This window comes from Rhinatrema bivittatum, chromosome 6, assembly GCF_901001135.1.
Source record: "Rhinatrema bivittatum chromosome 6, aRhiBiv1.1, whole genome shotgun sequence".
NCBI classification, from domain to species: Eukaryota; Metazoa; Chordata; class Amphibia; order Gymnophiona; family Rhinatrematidae; genus Rhinatrema; species Rhinatrema bivittatum.
The window spans coordinates 186,405,111-186,421,081 of record NC_042620.1 but is presented as its reverse complement, the minus strand read 5'-3'; the positions used below and the strand labels follow the sequence as shown (position 1 = coordinate 186,421,081).

Here is a 15,971-nt window from a genome sequence, read left to right as displayed (position 1 = left end):
ATTAAATGAACTATCTTTTCCCATTTGTTGAGGTGTGATTGATCTTTAGTTTCATGAAATGTACAGCCATCATTGTACCGACAGGCTAAAGCAGTTTTCTGATGTAGGAGAAGCGCAAGCGTATTTGGTGCCCTAGGCGAACCTTTGGTCATTCACACACCCCCTGCCCCAACTTAACTACCATTGGAAGTAGCACTCCATTTTTTGACATTATTAGCTGTGATACAGCACCTCTCTAGATATCACACTGGAAGGATTTTGCCGCCCCCAAAATCTTGGTGCTCTAGGCAACTGGAAGCACTGACCCTGTTCTGATGGCAATCTAAACAACTGAGTTTTAACTATGGATGAGGAGCTATGCTTATAACTAGTTTTTCTGACATTCTATAACTTGTATACTAGTCTGGTCGTTTAGGTAATCATTTACTTTAATACATGGGTAGTTCAGTGCATCATAATATCCCAGTTTATGCTATGCTTGTAGGCTGGAACATTTAACAAATGGATTCAGAATTCTAATCGGGAAGTTGAAGAGGCATTTCAACTTGGCCAATTCAAAAGGCTGATTATGTTGAAATGCTTCTCCTTCCCACCCCTGACCCTGGTAGACATGTCCTATGCTAAAAATAGACCCCAAAAGGTAAAATTCATGAGTTGGGGCTTAGCATGTACAAAGAGAGATCACGTTTCTTCCCTAGCAGTGCTCTAGGGGGTCATCTGATCACACAGCTGACACCCTCAGATGTCGTGTGATGCCTCCAGGCAGAGGATACAAACCTCATGTGGATCAGTGATGGACACGGTCTGTGGACACTGGGGGCACAGACGAAACTAGACGATGCTATGAAAACAGCTGGTAAGCGGTCGATGGCCGGCGGCCACCAAGGAGTGACATGCTGGGAATCAACCACTGAGAAAGTAGAAAAATAAACCCATAGAAGGGGCACCGTCCGGAGAATGGGGACCAGACGTTAAGACAGGAAAAAAAATCTTTTATTTCAAGAAGAAAAGACTTATAGAGCAGAGCTCCAAAACCACAAGGCAACTAACACCGTGGAAAAAAAAAAAGATTGAAGGGAGCCTCCGCATGTACACGCAGATGGTAGCATGCTGGGCATGATCAGTGTGCCAAATTTCTAGAAACTTTGACAAAAGTTTTCAGTGCTGGCTGCCATCTGATGATGTCACCTATCTGTGAGGACTATCACCCTGCTTGTCCTAGGAGAAATAATGCTCAGTGCTTCAGTTGTGGGCATGTTGTTTAAGTGTGTTCAAAGACTTTATGAAGCTGTGAGAGAAACCTCAAAACAACTCAAACAGGTTCAGGAAAATGGAAGCCTTTTATTTTTTTTTTAGGCTACAATCATGAACTCATCAATCACTTGTAAACAATGTTCGTATTTCTCACTAAGTCATACTATACCTGCCGCTCTGAAGTTGGATATGCAGTGAAGTAAAAGGCTCGACACGCATAAGATAATGCATCACACCAGCAGCATTCGAGTAGTGTGTACCATAGTGAAACTTGTCAATGACTGGGTCTTCAAAATTCTCAAACCTAAGGGAAAAAAAAAGGAATAAAATCCACCCTATAAAACATCTGAACATGATAAGCGAGTACAGTTGTGTCTGTTGTAGCAACCAGCCTCCTATAATGGGCAAGAATGGATTTTAAGAACATAAGAACAAGCCATACTGGGTCAGACCAAGGGTCCATCAAGCACAGCATCCTGTTTCCAACAGTGGCCAATCCAGGCCATAAGAACCTGGCAAGTACCCAAAAACTAAGTCTATTTCATGTTACCGTTGCTAGTAATAGCAGTGGCTATTTTCTAAGTCAACTTAATTAATAGCAGGTAATGGGATTTTTCCTCCAAGAACATTTCCAATCCTTTTTTAAACACAGCTATACTAACTGCACTAACCACATCCTCTGGCAACAAATTCCAGAGTTTAATTGTGCACTGAGTGAAAAAGATCTTTCTCCGATTAGTTTTAAATGTGCCACATGCTAACTTCATGGAGTGCCCCCTAGTCTTTCTAATATCTGAAAGACTAAATAATTGATTCACATCTACCCGTTCTAGACCTCTCATGATTTTAAACACCTCTATCATATCCCCCCCTTAGCCGTCTGTTCTCCAAGCTGAAAAGTCCTAACCTCTTTAGTCTTTCCTCATGGGGAGCTGTTCCATTCCCCTTACCATTTTGGTTGCCCTTCTCTGTACCTTCTCCATCGCAATTATATCTTTTTTGAGATGCGGCGACCAGAATTGTACACCGTATTCAAGGTGGGGTCTCACCATGGAGCGATACAGAAGCATTATGACATTTTCCGTTTTATTCACCATTCCCTTCCTAATAATTCCCAACATTCTGTTTGCTTTTTTGACTGCTGCATCACACCAAACCGACAATTTCAATGTGTTATCCACTATGACGTCTAGATCTCTTTATGGGTGGTAGCACCTAATATGGAACCTAACATTGTGTAACTATATCATGGGTTATTTTTCCCTATATGCATCACCTTGCACTTATCCACAATAAATTTCATCTGCCATTTTGATGCCCAATTTTCCAGTCTCACAAGGACTTCCTGCAATTTATCACAATCTGCTTGTGATTTAACTACTCTGAACAATTTTGTATCATCTGCAAATTTGATTACCTCATTCGTTGTATTTCTTTCCAGATCATTTATAAATATATTGAAAAGTAAGGGTCCCAATACAGATCCCTGAGGCACTCCACTGCCCACTCCCTTCCACTGAGAAAATTGTCCATTTAATCCTACTCTCTGTTTCCTGTCTTTTAGCCAGTTTGAAATCACGAAAGGACATCGCCACCTATACCATGACTTTTTACTTTTCCTAGAAGCCTCTCATGAGGAACTTTGTCAAACGCCTTCTGAAAATCCAAGTACACTACATCTACCGGTTCACCTTTATCCACATGTTTATTAACTCCTTCAAAAAAGTGAAGCAGATTTGTGAGGCAAGACTTGCCTTGGGTAAAGCCATGCTGACTTTGTTCCATTAAACCATGTCTTTCTATATGTTCTGTGATTTTGATGTTTAGAACACTTTCCACTATTTTTCCTGGTACTGAAGTCAGGCTAACCGGTCTGTAGTTTCCCGGATCGCCCCTGGAGCCCTTTTTAAATATTGGGGTTACATTAGCTATCCTCCAGTCTTCAGGTACAATGGATGATTTTAATGATAGATTACAAATTTTTACTAATAGGTCTGAAATTTCATTTTTTAGTTCCTTCAGAACCCTGGGGTGTATACCATCTGGTCCAGGTGATTTACTACTCTTCAGTTTAGGCCTACCACATCTTCTAGGTTCACCGTGATTTGGTTCAGTCCATCTGAATCATTATCCATGAAACCCATTCCAGAGAAGGTTATCTCCCTAACATACTCTTTAGTAAACACCGAAGCAAAGAAATCATTCAATCTTTCCGTGATGGCCTTATCTTTTCTAAGTGCCCCTTTAACCCCTCAATCATCTAACGGTCCGACTCCCTCACATGCTTTCTGCTTCAGATACATTTTAAAAAGTTTTTACTGTGATTTTTGCCTCTATGGCCAACTTCTTTTCAGATTCTCTCTTAGCCTGTCTTATCAATGTCTTACATTTAACTTGCCAATGCTTATGCATTATCCTATTTTCTTCTGATGGATCCTTCTTCCAATTTTTGAATGAACATCTGTTGGCTAAAATAGCATCTTTCACCTCCCCTTTTAACCATGCCGGTAATCGTTTTGCCTTCTTTCCATCTTTTTTAATGTGTGGAATACATCTGAACTGTGCTTCTAGGATGGTATTTTTTAACAATGACCATGCCTCTTGCACACTTTTTACCTTTGTAGCTGCTCCTTTCAGTTTTTTACTAACAATTTTTCTCATTTTATCAAAGTTTCCCTTTGAAAGTTTAGCACGAGAGTAGTGGATTTGCTTACTAACCCCCTTCCAGTCATTAATTCAAATTTGATCACTATTGTCAAGCGGCCCCACCACTGTTACCTCTCTCACCAAATCCTGTGCTCCACTGAGAATTAGATCGTGTCAGTTCCTGAACCAATTGCTCCATAAAAATGTAATTTATTCCATCCAGGAACTTTATATCTCTAGCATGTACCGATGATACATTTACCCAGTCAATATTGGGGTAATTGAAGTCTACACAACTTAAACAAAAGGAGTCAGCGGTTAACCACAACAAAGTGAAGTCCAAACAATGTGGAACCCAAAATATTGTAAATAATAGCCTAAGAAGGTATCAGCAAGCCTGACGTTGTGTGACTTATAAAAAAAGACACCAACCGGTCTTCTCAATCATTCACCTTTTGATGATTTACGTTTTTGTGCGATCGATCATGTCCTGCCACATTGGCGTGGTGGGGATCGTGAACGTTTATTGTTGCAGTCAGAACAGCGCTGGATTTATAGATTAAATACAGTTGCACCGTCGGGTCTAAATACTGAGTTGGATCTATATGCCTTTCTTGGATGATTATAATTTTTCATTATGTTTGCCAGATCAATACAGCAAAGATACGTCATGGATGTTTTACATATTTGGTGATGTCATATAGCAGTTGAGGATTTAAAGAGACGCGAGCCTCGGCTTCAGTTCCTCCTCTGTGTTCCCGATGAGATGGTTGAGACGCTACGTCCCATTTAAATGGGTTGCCCTATCGCTTTAAGATAAGTACATTTTCATCTTTATCACAATGTTATTATTCTAAAACAGTGATATTATTATTTTCTCCAGGTTAATGACTCTTGTTTAAATGTTTTTTGCATACCCCTGAGGAAGCTGACAAGCGAAACACTGGCCGTGTTGGGCTATGTATACAAATTACTTTCAAGAGTCTGGGTCATCATAATCTCTATGGATGGAGGACTATTTTAAGTAAAAAAGAAAAAAAGTTATATAAAAATGATTTTTGAAGTATTAAAAAATGATGAAGGTGAATGATTGAGAAGATCGGTTGGTGTCTTTTTTTTATAAGTCACACAACGTCAGGCTTGCTGACACCTTCTTAGGCTATTATTTACAATATTTTGGGTTCCACATTGTTTGGACTTGGTAATTGAAGTCTCCCATTATTACCACACTACCAATTTGGTTAGCTTCCCTAATTTCTCTTAGCATTTCACTCTCCGTCTCATCATCTTGACGAGGTGGATGGTAGTATACGCCTATCATTATAGCCTTCCCCGACACACAAGGGATTTCTACCCATAAAGATTCAATTGTGCATTTAGTCTCATGTAGGATGTTTATCCTGTTGGACTCTATGCCAATAATATACTGTGATTTTCTAAATCCCAGTATATTAAAAGCAATATATTTTAGAACATAAGAAATGTCAGACCAATCCTCCATCGAGCCCAGCATCCTCTCTCAGACAGTGACAAATCCGAATACGAAAGTCTGTTTCAAGTTGCTGTCCCCAAGAATTTAGAGCTGGAAAAACCTAAGTGTATCTGGTTAATCATTTATGGACCTGTCCTCCCGAAACCTGTCTATACTATTTTTAAGATCAGTTATGCTACTAGCTTAACCACATTTTCTGGCAAGAAGTTTTATAGTTTAACTGTGAGTTGACTGAAGAAATACATTCTTAATTTTGTTTTAAATCTGTTACCTTTAGTTTCTGGATGTGCCCCCTAATTCTAATACTACTGGATCATGTACATAACCATTGTCTATTAAGCTATTCCATACCACACACCATTTTATAAACTTCTATCATATCCCCTTTAAGTTGATTTTTTCCCCCAAGCTCAATAGCCCTAACCTGTTTAGTCTTTCTTTATAAGGGAGCTGATTCATCCCTGTAATCATTTTTGCTTCCCTTCTCTGTACTTTTTCTAGTTCTGTTATTTCTTTTTTAGGTGCAGTGACCAGAACTGCATAAGAACACTCAAGATATGGCTGTACCATGTAATTGATAAAGAAGCATTATTATATTCCAAGTCTGTTTTCTTTTCCTTTCTGAAGAATATCTAACATTCTATTTGCTTGTTTACTGATCTAAAGACTTCAACTTGTTGTCCACAATGATGCCAAGCTGGGTGGTGATTCCTAAAACAGAACCCAGCATTGTGCATACACAGTTAGGATATTTTCCCCCATGTGCATCACTTTACACATTAAATTTAATCTGCTATTCAGGTGCCCAGATCCCCAGCCTCGCAAAATCCTCCTGAAATTCCTCACAGTTTGTGTTTTAACTACTTTGAATAATTTTTCTCTAATCTTAATGGACAGAAGCTTTGCCTATAAAGAAAATATGGTTTAGCATTTCTGGCGCTTCCTTTGAAAAACAAATGCTCCTTTTGAAAAAGGAGTGCGTGCAGAGACAATAACACTTGTCTAAAACTCTCACCAGACAGCTGATATAACTTAACAGAAAGTCATACTTTTCTTTTACAGCACTAGCATTCTTCTCATTCACCACACCGATGGGTTTGGAAAGATCCCGGAACACAGCTGGATTATTCAAGTCCAGCTCTTCTGAGGTGTAATCCTGCAGCACCCAGGGAAACTGGAAAATCAAAGGTCAAAGTTCAGAACTAGAATTTGTCTTTTTTGCAAGCATAAAATGGAGAAGAGGTGGGGGTTACAGGGCTATCTCTAGCAAATATCTGCCATAAAAATGTGTTGCCAATACGCAGCACATAACAGGGCTGATGAAGTTAAAAACTAAAATCTCTTGAATGTGTCTTAGGGATACAGAAAGGTCGCAAGCACATTAGAATGGAATCACAATCTCTGTGAGGAAATTGCACAAAATTGGCTATGTCAAGAGCAGAATTCAAGGAACATGCCTGTAATAAGGTAGCATGGATACATGGTCTTTTAAGTGGAAAGATGGATGGAAAGCATCGAGGAGAAATGCATAATACTGAATGGTAATTCCAAAAGAATGCCACAGTGTGATAGTGGTCAGTTTGGCTTTTTTTTTGATCAAGGTCTCATTTATGTCAATTCAAATTACAGCATTATAAGGAAAGTGTATGTGTGTATGTGTGTGTGTGTGTGCGCATTTGTGTGTGTGGGGGATTCCCATTGCAATTTCTCAGACTGAACACTGCTCTCCAAAGGTTAGAATTTTTAGAAATACCATATATAGGGTTTGTTTGTTTTTTATATAACAGCAATTTAAAGTGTCCTTCTAGTGATAAAAGTCACTACGTAAACACGAGGCCTTCAAGCTGCCCATGTCACTTTCAGCTCATATTTGCTAGATTCACTAATTACTCTAACTATTTTAGAAACTCTGTTGTTGCACAAACAAAAACAAAAAAAAAAAAAGATCATGCTCAAAAAATGTTCTTCCTTTAACGCAGAAACAGACTATGATGGTAGATAAGTCCGTGTCCAATAATGTACAAGCTATTTTTAATAACATCAGCTACATAGACAATATAGCCCAAGTTTCATTTTATATTTTCACTGTGCAGAATTTGTGGATGTAACCTGGTATTTAGAATCTGAACTATGAAACTGAAAAGAAGCTGAAAGTGCCAGAACAGTCACATGCAGGAGATACAAAAATCATTTATGCGTAGAGATGTGAATCACTTCGGGCACTTTAATCACTTTTGTAGAAAGCTACCCATTAAAAATGTGCTTCACATAAGGCGAGATACTTACAAAACACTTCACTTACCACAGGATACTGGGCAAGGTCATTGTATGTTCTCCCGGCTATAGTGTTCAGCTGGATGAGGTAGTCAAAATTGGAAATCTCTCTGTCCACCCATTTCTGGCGAGATAAAGAAAAATGAAAACTAAAACCAATAAAATGGAAGAGAATGTTCTTTTGGGAAGCATGATTTACTAATGAAACATGAAGTATGTGGGAGCTCTCTAGAGGGTCTGACTGAAACAACACTCAGGGAACTGATGAATGCAGTATCCACAGCAGTCAAAGATCAATTGCAAAAACTGCAATCATCCTTGGATGATTTAAATGAGAAGATGGGGAATCAGCGTACCGTCATTGCTGCTATAGACTGTTTGGATGTTTTAGACGCGAAAGTGATGCAGCTCCAAAAAAATAAAAATAAACAGACCCTGGAGGAAAAGTTGGATGATTTGGAGAACTGCAATAAATAGTAATTCAGCTCCTGTAGATGTAGAAACATACCCCATCTATGTATCACCAGTAAAAGGTAATCTTTGGGCAACTCCAAAAATAATGTCCTAGAGTCCCTATTGCTGACAACACAGTTAACAGATTTAAAGCAAATACATTCCAAAAGATGGAGCCTACTGTTAGTGAACAGATAAATAAGATTAGGAGCTGAATTCCTTCTAAACAGCAAAGCAAAAGCAAATATATGGTTTAATACATATAAACTTTATCTGTGGGGAAACAAATTGTGGAAACTATTGGCTAGCTTGGTTCGCAATGAAAAGGCTAAACATGTGATCACTCAGCTTTCTCATGAAAACAAGTGTTACGTGACAACTGTAAGATCATTTTGGAAGTGTTCAAATTTTTTTTTTATAAAGCGTTATATGCAAAAGGATCTACTTCATAGGAACATAGAAATGATTTTTTTCAGCATTTGCCAATCCCTCTGTTAAATGAAGAACATAAGAATGCTTTAGAAACTCCAATTACAGAGCCTGAAATACAAAAAGTGTTCTCTGAACTTAAGTCATATTTTAGGCCAGCTTAAAATATGTTTCATGTGATTAGAGTTTGTGGGGAGTTTGAGATGGGACATAATATTGGCCACAGTTGTTTTTACTTCCCAAATCCTGGGAAAGATGTATGATATCCTAAATCAGGACATTAAAATATTAGTAGCCGTGTTGGCACAGTGAAAGAATATTGTGATTCAGGGGTTACATTTACATTTATTAGCTTTATAGACCGCCTAACACAGAATGGTCTAGGCGGTCAACAACGAAACACGCATAAAATAATTGACAATAAAAAGAAAACAAAGTTACATTAAAAAGCATAAAAATAGCAAATTAAAATACCGTTTCAAATCATAAAACTAAAAATTAGGCAGATTTAAACAAATGGGTCTTGAAAAGACCTTTGGACTTTTTAAGAGAGTACCATTTTCGTATCGATTCCAGAACATAGGGCCAGCAATGGAGAAGGAGCATTCGCGTGTAATATAGAGGTGTGCTGCTTTTGGTGAGGGGACTTCGAGAAGGAGGTGTTGTGATGAGCGTAGAGAACAAGTGGGTTGCTAAATTTGAGTAAGGAATTGGCCCATGGACAAGAGACATCATTCAGAAGTTTATATATTATCTTTCCCAGTTTATATTTGATGCGTTCGGATTTGGATAGCCAATGGAGATGAATTAGAGTTGGTGTAATTTGATCTGAGCGTTTTGTGTCGGACAGGAGTCGTGCAGCCGAGTTGATTAAGAGTTGGATAGGTCGTAGAATTGCAGCAGGAAGACCAATGTATAAAGCATTACAGTAGTCAATAATTGGGAATAAAGAAGATTGAAGAACAATACGAAATTCAGCAGTGAAGAGAAGTTTTTTTAAGCCAGCAAGTAACCGAAGTCTGAAAAAACCCTGTTTGATGATGTCCTTAATTTGCAGTTTGAAGGACAGAGTGCTATCTAGAAAAACAGCTAAACTTTTAATTTGTTTACTAATGGTAAATGTTGCAGTATTATTGGAAATGGTGGTCTGTGATATCTCGGAGTAATGACTGGAGAGTACTAGGAATTCTGTTTTTGACATTTAGCGATAATTTGTTGTGATCCAACCAAGATTTTATTGAGGAGAAGCAAATATTAAGATGATCAATAGTGTTGTTCCAGGATGGACAAATGCGGATGAGAAATTGAGTATCGTCTGCATAGAGTTTATAAGCATCAGTCAAGTTTGAGAGAATCTTGCAAATCGGTGCTAGATAGATATTGCAAAGCAGAGATGAAAGAGCAGAACCTTGAGGAACACTGGTTTTGATTTGAGAGATATCGGAGAGGGAGGTAGCAATTTTAACTTGAGAGCGATTAGTGAGGTAAGAATGAAACCAATTGAATACTGTGCCAGATAAACCAATTTCTTGCAGGTGGTACAACAGAACACTGTAGTCCACAGTGTCAAATGCCAAAGAGATGTCTAATGAAATAATTATGTTTTGATGGCCATTGTCAAAGCCTCTTCTAATGGTGTCAACAAGAGAAAGAAGTAAATATTCAGTATTGAGCACCTTGTGAAAGCCAAATTGATGAGTATCAAGGATTTCATATTTCTATATATGATCTGATAAATGAGTCAAAGCCAAGGACTCAAGAATTTTTGAAAGAAAAGACAAGGAGGAAATTGGCCTATAATTCGATAGGTCAGAGGAGTCAAGATTAGATTTTTTTTAAAAGAGGAAGAACAACTGCAAATTTTAACTTATCAGGGACATTACCTTCTTTCAATGAGAGATTTATTAAATGTGTGAAAATGGGAACTAAAGATTATTTCGCAGCTTTAAATAAAGCAGTGGAGCAATTGGCTTGTGGACACATGGTAGTGTTAGATTTGGCAATGTGATTTGTGATCTCTAGTGATGAAACATAATCAAATTCTGACCAAGACGGAGCGGTAGAGATAGCTTTATTTAGGTAAAATTTTGGAGTGTTTGCAAAACAGAGTTAGTTTTTCGATTTTCAAATTGAAAAATTTGAGAAACAAATCTGCAGACAGATTAATAGGAATTTGCGAATTCAAGGGAGTGAGATTGGTGAGACGTTCGACAATATTAAATAGGGTTTTAGGGTCATAGCCGACCTCATTGATTGGGTTTGAGTAGTATTTTTTTTTTTTGCTTCTAAAATAGAAATTTGGTAAGTTTTGAGGGATGCTCAAAGAATGGAAGATGGATGTTTGCGCCATGCACGTTCGGATTTTCTCAAGATTTGACAAGTAGTTTTAACCTCAACAGTTAACCATGGCTGGGATTTGAATCGTTTAGACGATATGCATTTAAGAAGGGCAAGTTTATTGAGAGTTATGAGAAGAATCTCTTCCCATTGAGTGACAGCATTTGATATGTTATGTTTGAAAGGAGATAATTGATGTGGCTGAAGTGATGTTATAAGAGAAAACATCTGAATCAATCTTACTGTGTTTGGAAAGATTAACAGAGTTAGGAGAAGTGTTAGTATCTGTGTAATGAAGACAAAATTGAATCCAACTGTAGTCAGACCAGGGAACTTGATGGACAGTCATAGATGAAAATGCAGATTGGGAAATGGACTTATTAACAAAAACCAGGTCCAGGATGTGTCCTAAAATATGCATTGGTTGAAATTAATTGACGCCATCCAAGTGAGTCCATAATGTCAAGAAACCCAGAGCAGTATGGTAATGAAGGAGAGATATCAATATGAAGATTAAAGTCACCAAGGATGATCATATTGTTAAGATTGGTTTTGGAGAGCATTAATAATTTAAAAAATGGTGAAAGATTATTTGCGAGTAGTTTAGGAGGAGCATACACCAGGCATAATGAAAAATTGTTATCAATAATTAACATTTCCAAAGATAAATCATGTAAAAAAGTTTCAGTTTTAACATTCCAGGTGTTTTTAAAAATCACTAGCAAACTACCACCTCTTTTTTTCTGATGAGGGTGTGAAACAAATGAATAACCAGGAGGGGATATTAAATTAAGAGTGATGGCATCAGAGTCTAATAACCAAGATTCAGTGATACTATTGTTCGCGAACAAATTGACTTTTGTTGTATCGTGAATTAGTTGAAACTTGGTCCTCACTGATTGAGCATTAATGAGACTAAACGATATACATGAAGAGGGAAGAGCACAAGAAGTTTCATCAAGACAAATCATCAAAAGAGTAGGTGGTAAGCGGGATGAATGAAAACGCTTATGAGAGGCAAGATTTCCATAGCGACCCTGACTAGTGATAGTGGAGATATATGAAAAAGTGCAGCAGTTAGAAAAAGAGAAAAAGTCATCAGCTATAGCTGCACTCTGGGCACGCCATGCGCATGAAGGTGTGCACAAAGGAGCTCCTTTGTTGCGCGCACAGCACCTCCAACGTCCCACGCTGGCTCTTCACTCCCCCGGGAAGGTGACATCATCGGGGGGGCAGGGCTGGAAGCCACTGTTGTTACGGGAGCCAGCGGGGGGAAAAGTTGTTCCACAGTCATTCTCCCTTCGACAGCTGAGCCTAAGGTGTTAAAAGGGCTCAAATAGGACAGAGCACAGCACTGCTGCCCCAGGTGTTCCATGTCCTTCGGTGTCCTACGCTGGCTCTTCACCCCCAGGAAGGTGACATCATCAATCTGGGTTCGTTAAGGGGAGGTTTTCCTCCACAAATCTGGTCAAAGCATTATTAGCTATTTTTCTTACTAAAAGGGGTCCCAGAAAGGGCTTGTTACTTTGTCTGAATGCAGAAAAAGCATGCAACCGAGTGGAATGGTCATACTTGCTTTGGATTGTGGGAAAGTTCAATGGGCCAGAATTCATGGCATGGATAAATCCACTGTACAAAAAGCCTTTAGCACAAATTCTGGCAAACTGTGTCCTCTGTCGTACATTTGAACTAAACAGGGCCATGAGACAGGGTTGCTCCTTATCATATCTACTATTACTTTTATCTTTGGGGCCCTTGCTAATTAAACTGAGGCAGATGGATACCTTTGAAGGTATTACTGTGGGAAAGCAAAGTTAAACTAAACATGTTCACAGATGATATGCTGCTGTTTGTAGGGACACTGGAATGCAGTCTCACCTCTATTATGGAAATTATTAATTCGTTTGAAATGTTTTCTGGGTTAAAGATAAATTACTCTAAATCCCAAGAATTTCTGTTGGATGAGGCATTGAGAAATGAGTGGAGGGGAACTTTTCCATTTACATGGGCAGACAGAGAATCAAAGTATCTTGGTATTATTTTTGGCAAGCTCTGTGAATGCCTTATACAAATTAAACATTGAGAAAGGGTTAGAAAATGTTGAATTGATTTTGAAAAGATGGAGACATTTTCCTCTCTCATTTATAGGCTGCTGAGAAGTAGTTAAAATGGCCATATTTACTGAAACTGTTGTATTATATACAGATGTTACCCATATGGATTAAACAAAAAGATATTTGCACTAGGGGTCCAGGCTGGAGAAGAGTTGGGTTCTATAAAGAAAAACCATAGAAAAGACTGAGACACCAACCCTCCTGTACCTTGTACCCTTGTACAATTTTCACATTCAGATGTCTAGTTTAAAAAATACAAATCAAAATGCAGTAAAGTAGGAGTTTGTTTCACTGATCCACACAACCTACTCTACACTTTCATTATGAAAGAACAATCATAGAAAAATTCCAATGTAGTTAAGAATATAAAAAAACAAAATCCTTGATTGCATAAGTCTTCACACTCCTTGATTCAATATTTGGTGAAAACCTCTTTCCGCAGCAAAAACAGCCATGGGTCATTTAGGATAAGTGTCTACCAACTTTGCACAGTGAGATGGTGCATTTTGCACCCATTCTTCTTGGCAGAAGAGCTCAAGCTTTTTCAAGTTGGCTGCGGGTTCAAGTCTTGCCATAGATTTTCTATTGGATTCAAGCATAGGCTTTTGCTGGGCTACTCAAGAAAATCCACTTTCTTCTTGCTGAGCCGCTCCATTGTTGCCTTTGCTTTGTGCTTAGGATCATTATCTAGTTGAAAGATGTTTTCTTCCCAATCCTAGGTCTATGGCAGACTGGAACTAGTTTTCCTCTAGCATCTGCCTAAACTTCACACCATCCATCTTTCCTTGATCTTTACAAGTCTCCCTTGTCCCGTTGCTACAAAGCATTCCCATAACATAATGTTGCCAACACTATGCTTTACTGTAGGGATGATGTTAGCAAGGTGATGTGCTGTGTCTGTTTCACATCACCCATATTGCTTAGCATTGAGATCAAAAAGTTCCAATCTGGTCTCATCCTACTACAAACACTTCTCCCACATGCCTACAGTGTCCCCTAAGTGTTTTTGTGCAAACACTATGACTTTTCTTCAGCAATGGCTTCTTTCTTGCCACCATCCCAATATAGGCCAGATTTGATATTTTGGAACAGTCAACATTTTCCCCAGTTTCAGCCCAATGTTTTTCACACCATTTTCTAAAATCAGCTATTTCTTACCTGTGTCAGGCCTGATAGTTTCAATAGCTCCTGTGGGGATCTGGCTCCATAAAGATTTGTAGGGCACAGAGATAATATTCGACTGTACATGCGATTTCTCACCTGTAAAGAAAAAAAAATATTGAGCACTTCACTTTTAGAAAATCTCAGAAGGAAAATGAAGGGAGGACCTCTCTCAATTCTAATCTTAATATAAGCCTAAGAAGTTACAGTCAAACTACTGGATGAATGTTCTGCAAAAAAGGCATTAATGATCACCGAAGCTTTTGCCCCTAGCAACTTCTGAATTCTCAGCATAAAATAACATGCTTTTACTTTAATATTATGCATCTGCTGGAGATAGAGAAATACTGAAGGGATGCAGGGTGAGCACTGTCCTGATATAGGATATCCTTTAGTTTTTTCTCTATCTCCATCTGCTGGACAGGAGGCTCAACCCACTGTCTGGACTGATCCGGGTACATACAGGGAACATGTTTTTACTTTAATATTATGATTTACAGTTGTAAGAAGCACAAGAGCATTTTCTTGTCTGTTAAAGATCTGCTGAGCTACATTAAATGCTCTAGCATTGCATAGCACCAGAAAATGACCTTTTTGTTATTTAATAGAAGATAACATATTGATCACATTTGCACATAAACTTAAGGAAATGGAATTAATTTAATCAAAACCTGGAATATAAAATTTGATATTGTGTAAATAATGATCAAAAAGGGCATGCATTTCCGATTTATTTTGTTAGACTTAATATATGCTCAATTACCCTACAGACCTCTGAGTGAGAAATAGAATAAAATAAACATATATATATTATAAAATAAATTACATATGCATCATGAAACAAATGTGCAACTTTAAAAAAGAAAACAAAAGAAAGAATTGCATCATTAATAATCAGTCTTCAGGTGAGGATAAAACAAAAAACAATTACCTTTAATTAAAAGCAGCTGTGAAAAAGCACAGTTGCTTACCTGTAATAGGTGTTCTTCTAGGACAGCAGGATGTTAGTCCTCGCATGTAGGTGACATCTGATGGAGCCCGGCACAGAAAACCTTTGTCAAAGTTTCTAGAAACGTTGACTGGAAGACTGAGCATGCCCAGCCTACTGCTATCCGTGCGTCCACACGAGGTCCCCCCCTTCAGTCTTGTAACAGGAAAAAATACGAGCGAGAAAAATAATATAACAACCTAAGGTGAACCCAACATCGTGGGGAGACGGGCGGGATTCCTGAGGACTAACATCCTGCTGTCCTAGGAGAACACCTGTTACAGGTACGCAATTGCGCTTTCTCCTTGGACAAGCAGGATGGTAGTCCTCACATGTGGGTGATTACAGAGCTCCAGACTGCCCTATTTCATCATAGGGACCCACAGTAGCTGAACAAGATGCTAACGGGCACAACACAACTGCGGCACTGTGGGAAAAACAGGGGCAGTCTGGTCACACGGAGAGCACGATGAAAACAGTTGGGTTCAGGACTGGAATAGATTGCAGAGGGCAGACTGGCCAAAAGCGCTGTCCTGGCGACGCTCCCTTTTGAGGCAGTAGTGAGCCATGAATGTGTGGAAAGAACTCCAGGTTGCAGCCCTGCAGATTTTGGCGACAGGGACTGTATGCAGATGGGCAACTGACGCCACCATTGCCCGCACAGAGTGAGCCTTCACCCTGCCAGCCAGCTGGAGGCCTGCCTGCTCGTAGCAGAAGGCAATGCAATCCACTAGCCAGTTGGATAGGGTCTGCTTCCCCACTGCTGCTCCCAACCTATTAGTGTCAAAAGACATAAAGAGCTGGGTGGACTGTCTATGGTTCG

General features: G+C 38.9%; 1 protein-coding gene across 2 annotated transcripts in view; it reads right to left on the bottom strand.

Moving 5' to 3' along the window:
• The window catches only part of NBEAL1 (neurobeachin like 1), a 324,484-nt gene that overhangs the window by 65,316 nt on the left and 243,197 nt on the right, over positions 1–15,971 (bottom strand). For both annotated transcript variants that reach the window (XM_029606300.1, XM_029606301.1), the window contains 4 exons: positions 14,158–14,259; positions 7,695–7,790; positions 6,442–6,566; positions 1,424–1,558 (listed from right to left, as the gene is read on the bottom strand). In XM_029606300.1, the coding sequence (XP_029462160.1) occupies positions 1,424–1,558; positions 6,442–6,566; positions 7,695–7,790; positions 14,158–14,259 (458 nt within the window). The remainder of the gene's footprint in view (positions 1–1,423; positions 1,559–6,441; positions 6,567–7,694; positions 7,791–14,157; positions 14,260–15,971) is intronic.